Source organism: Amborella trichopoda, chromosome 9, assembly GCF_054954075.1.
Source record: "Amborella trichopoda isolate Santa Cruz 75 chromosome 9, AtrichopodaSantaCruz75HAP2 v2.0, whole genome shotgun sequence".
In the NCBI taxonomy this organism is placed as follows: Eukaryota; Viridiplantae; Streptophyta; class Magnoliopsida; order Amborellales; family Amborellaceae; genus Amborella; species Amborella trichopoda.
The window spans coordinates 8,313,066-8,316,046 of NC_142344.1; the positions used below are offsets into that span (position 1 = coordinate 8,313,066).

At 41.1% G+C, this 2,981-nt stretch overlaps 1 protein-coding gene across 1 annotated transcript; it reads right to left on the minus strand.

Annotated features, from left to right (window-relative positions):
• Positions 1-288: 288 nt before the first annotated feature.
• Positions 289-2,375, minus strand: LOC18424143 (putative xyloglucan galactosyltransferase GT20). Its single transcript, XM_006828736.3, has one exon. It carries the CDS (start codon positions 2,373-2,375, stop codon positions 414-416), a length of 1,962 nt encoding a protein of 653 aa, XP_006828799.2. The 3' UTR covers positions 289-413.
• Positions 2,376-2,981: the final 606 nt, after the last annotated feature.

Genomic DNA, 2,981 nt, shown 5'->3' on the forward strand with positions numbered 1-2,981 from the left:
TTAGTTGGGAAAAAGTTTTGACAATGATGAGGTAATAGACAACAAATGCATCCTACCAAATGCACAAGTATTTTAGCAAGGATATAAAGAAAAGGAAGTTTGTGGGAAAAACATCTTAATTTATTTTCAATGTTTTAGTCACCTTTACTCTGAAAATTTTATTTTCAAATTTTAAAAATAGTGCTCCATGTCTCATATTATCCACTTAACTCTCACTTTTTGAAAATATATAGTACTTTTAGTTTTCTCGACACATACATGGGATTGTGTTCAAGTCTTTGCTTTTTTTTTTTTTCATGCCCTGCTTTTCTTTATTTTAAAAAAGAGAGTAAATGGTACTCCCATGAATTTTTTTTCTACAAACTATTTTGACACCGAATTTTAAACGTCCAATGTGGAGAGCGAGGAATGCATCACAATCCACTCTCTCTTCTGGCTCTCTCTACCAAAGCATCTGCTGTTATATCAAAGGCATCCCTAAACCCCTCCAGTCCCTCCCTCTCAGCACCATAAACCAAACCTGGCATCACCTCCTCCAAAATAAACCTTCTCATCCTTTCTCTCTCCTCTCTCCTCACCCCCTTCAAAACCCCAACAACATCCACCCTCCCTTCTCTCACCTCCTTACCATCCAAATACACAGACCACCTCTCTCTCTCCTCAGGCAAATGCCAAGCGTACTGGTAATACGCCGTAAAAGGATCGAAAACTACAGGAATGCACCCAGCCACCAAAGCATCAAACACCGACCTTCTTGTTGGGCTATCACCTGGTGGTTGTAAACAAAACTCGGACCCCATGAATAAACTCACCACTCTCTCCGGTTTCTCACACGTGCCGCTTCGGCTGCAATTCAGGAAGTTGCACGTTTGATCGGCAAGTGTGCACTGCTCCATCAAACGAGCTCTTAGAGCTCCTACTTGGCCCTCACGTGTGCCAGCTGCGAAGGCGATGAGTTTGGAGCGTTTGGATGAACTTGCAGTTGTTTGCCATGATTTTACGTCTTGGTCCACACGGGGGTGAAAATAGGTTGGGTAGGGAATTGCTGCATCGTTTGGGTGCCATGGATGCCTCTCTATCAAGACTTTTGTAGGGTTTTGCAAAGCTTCCAACTCCAAAAAATTGGTGCCCCAAGTTGAATTTTTACTTCTCCTAAAATTATAAGTAACTTCACCCAACACAAAGGCATGGTCTTTGCCTTGGTTTTTCTTCCAGGTGGACTTAGTATCTAGCCATCTCACCAATTCTAGACCAAGTTGGTCTTGTAGCTCGTTACTCACATTGGTCCTATAGTGCCATTTCATAGCATTTAGCCCTGCAAAAAATGGCACATAGAAGAGTAGAGCATGGCTTGGGTCGTAGACTCTACAGGGGTGAGCGTTCATTCTACGGTGAAAAATGAGCTCTAGAGAATATGGATAAGTGTTGTACCAATTGGGTCCAAGTTCTTGGATGGGCTCGCCCATTGCTTTGTTGGAGAAGAAGCTGCAGAGGTTGGTCCATGGAATAAGGTCCTCGCATTGGTCTTCTAAGTCCTTGTTGAATTTAGAGGGGAGGTCGTATACATAGATTCCTCTTCCTTGACATGTTTTGTTCCTGGTCAAGGCATGGTTTCTCAAAGTTCTGAGGGATTTCATTTGTTCTTCTACCACAGGGTTAATATGTATGTTCTGGTCTCTTCGACTTCCTCTTTTGGTCTCGGCGGTATCGGCAATTGGCTGCCTAGAATTTTGGTGCAAATGGGGGAGCAAAGCTTTGATATTTTTGTCAAAGTTTTCTTCTCTTCGGCTAGATTTGGCAGACACAGCCACTGGGGTGTTGAAATTTTGGGGGAATGAGTCGAGAGAAGCCCTTATATCTTTGTTGAAGGTATGATCGCTTTGGTTGCTGCTAGATTTGGCAGAGTAGGCGACTGGTGCTGGGTAATTTTGTGGGAGTGAGTTGAGAGAAACTTTGATGTCTTTGTCAAAGGTCTCACCTCTTTGGTAGCCTCTAGATTCGGTCGAGTCGACGATTGGGTAGCTGTAATTTTGGGAGAGGGAGGGGAGCGAAGCTTCGGTACCCTTGTCGAAGGTCTGATAAAGTTGGTGGTGACCAGAAATAGGGGCAGTGGCAGCTGATAAGCAATAGACATGGAGCTTTCGAGAGGAAACACAAACATGGAACAAGGAGACCGAAAGAAGAGTGGAAGAAACCGAAAAATACAAGAGCACTAAGAGAATGACTGTGGGTGGAAGAATGAGGAGCTTGCGAGGAAAGAGTTCAAGAGGGCCAGGCTCTTTGGCCAGGCGCCTGGCTTCTAAGGCTCTCTTTCTATGGAGGGTGGCTGCCATTTTTGAAGCTTGTAGGAGGTCTACTAAGGTTTTATCCACCATTGTTGGGGTTGAGTGGTTTTGTAGGGTAGGTGGTGAGGGTTGGAGCTGAGCTGTTACCATTGTTGGGGTTGACTGGTTTTGTAGGGGACGCGGTGAAGAGCATAGTTAGCAAGTTGGAGATTATCAATAAATTGGCTAACCATGTCACCAAGAAATCAGAAGCTAATCATTTTTATTTTATAAAGTAGGATAAAAAATATGGATTGATAAAAATATTTCATGTAAAGAGATCACGAACTATCGGTTTACACTACAAAAATTGGAGTAAAAAATCGGATATATTTAAAATATTAAAAATTTTAAAACTCTAAATATATACATATATATCACTCAGTATAGAAAAAATTAATTTAGGAGTAACACTCCGTATAAAAATAATCTCCCTATAAATATAAATTTTAAATATTCAATGTGATATATCTCTAAATAATAATATGATTATTTATTCTATTATTGGGTAGATGAATTCAATTTTCATCTTTCTAAAAAGAAATTATCTACCCCATACTTGCTAACTATTGTCTACCCATAACCTGCCAAAAAAATACCCTCCATATCTAGAGAACCAGGGAAAGTTTTGGGAGAATAGAAATAGAAATTTCATAA

Coding starts and splice junctions, on each gene's coding strand:
- LOC18424143 (XM_006828736.3), bottom strand. CDS start 2,375: ATGGTGGATAAAACCTTAGTAGACCTCCTACAAGCTTCAAAAATGGCA.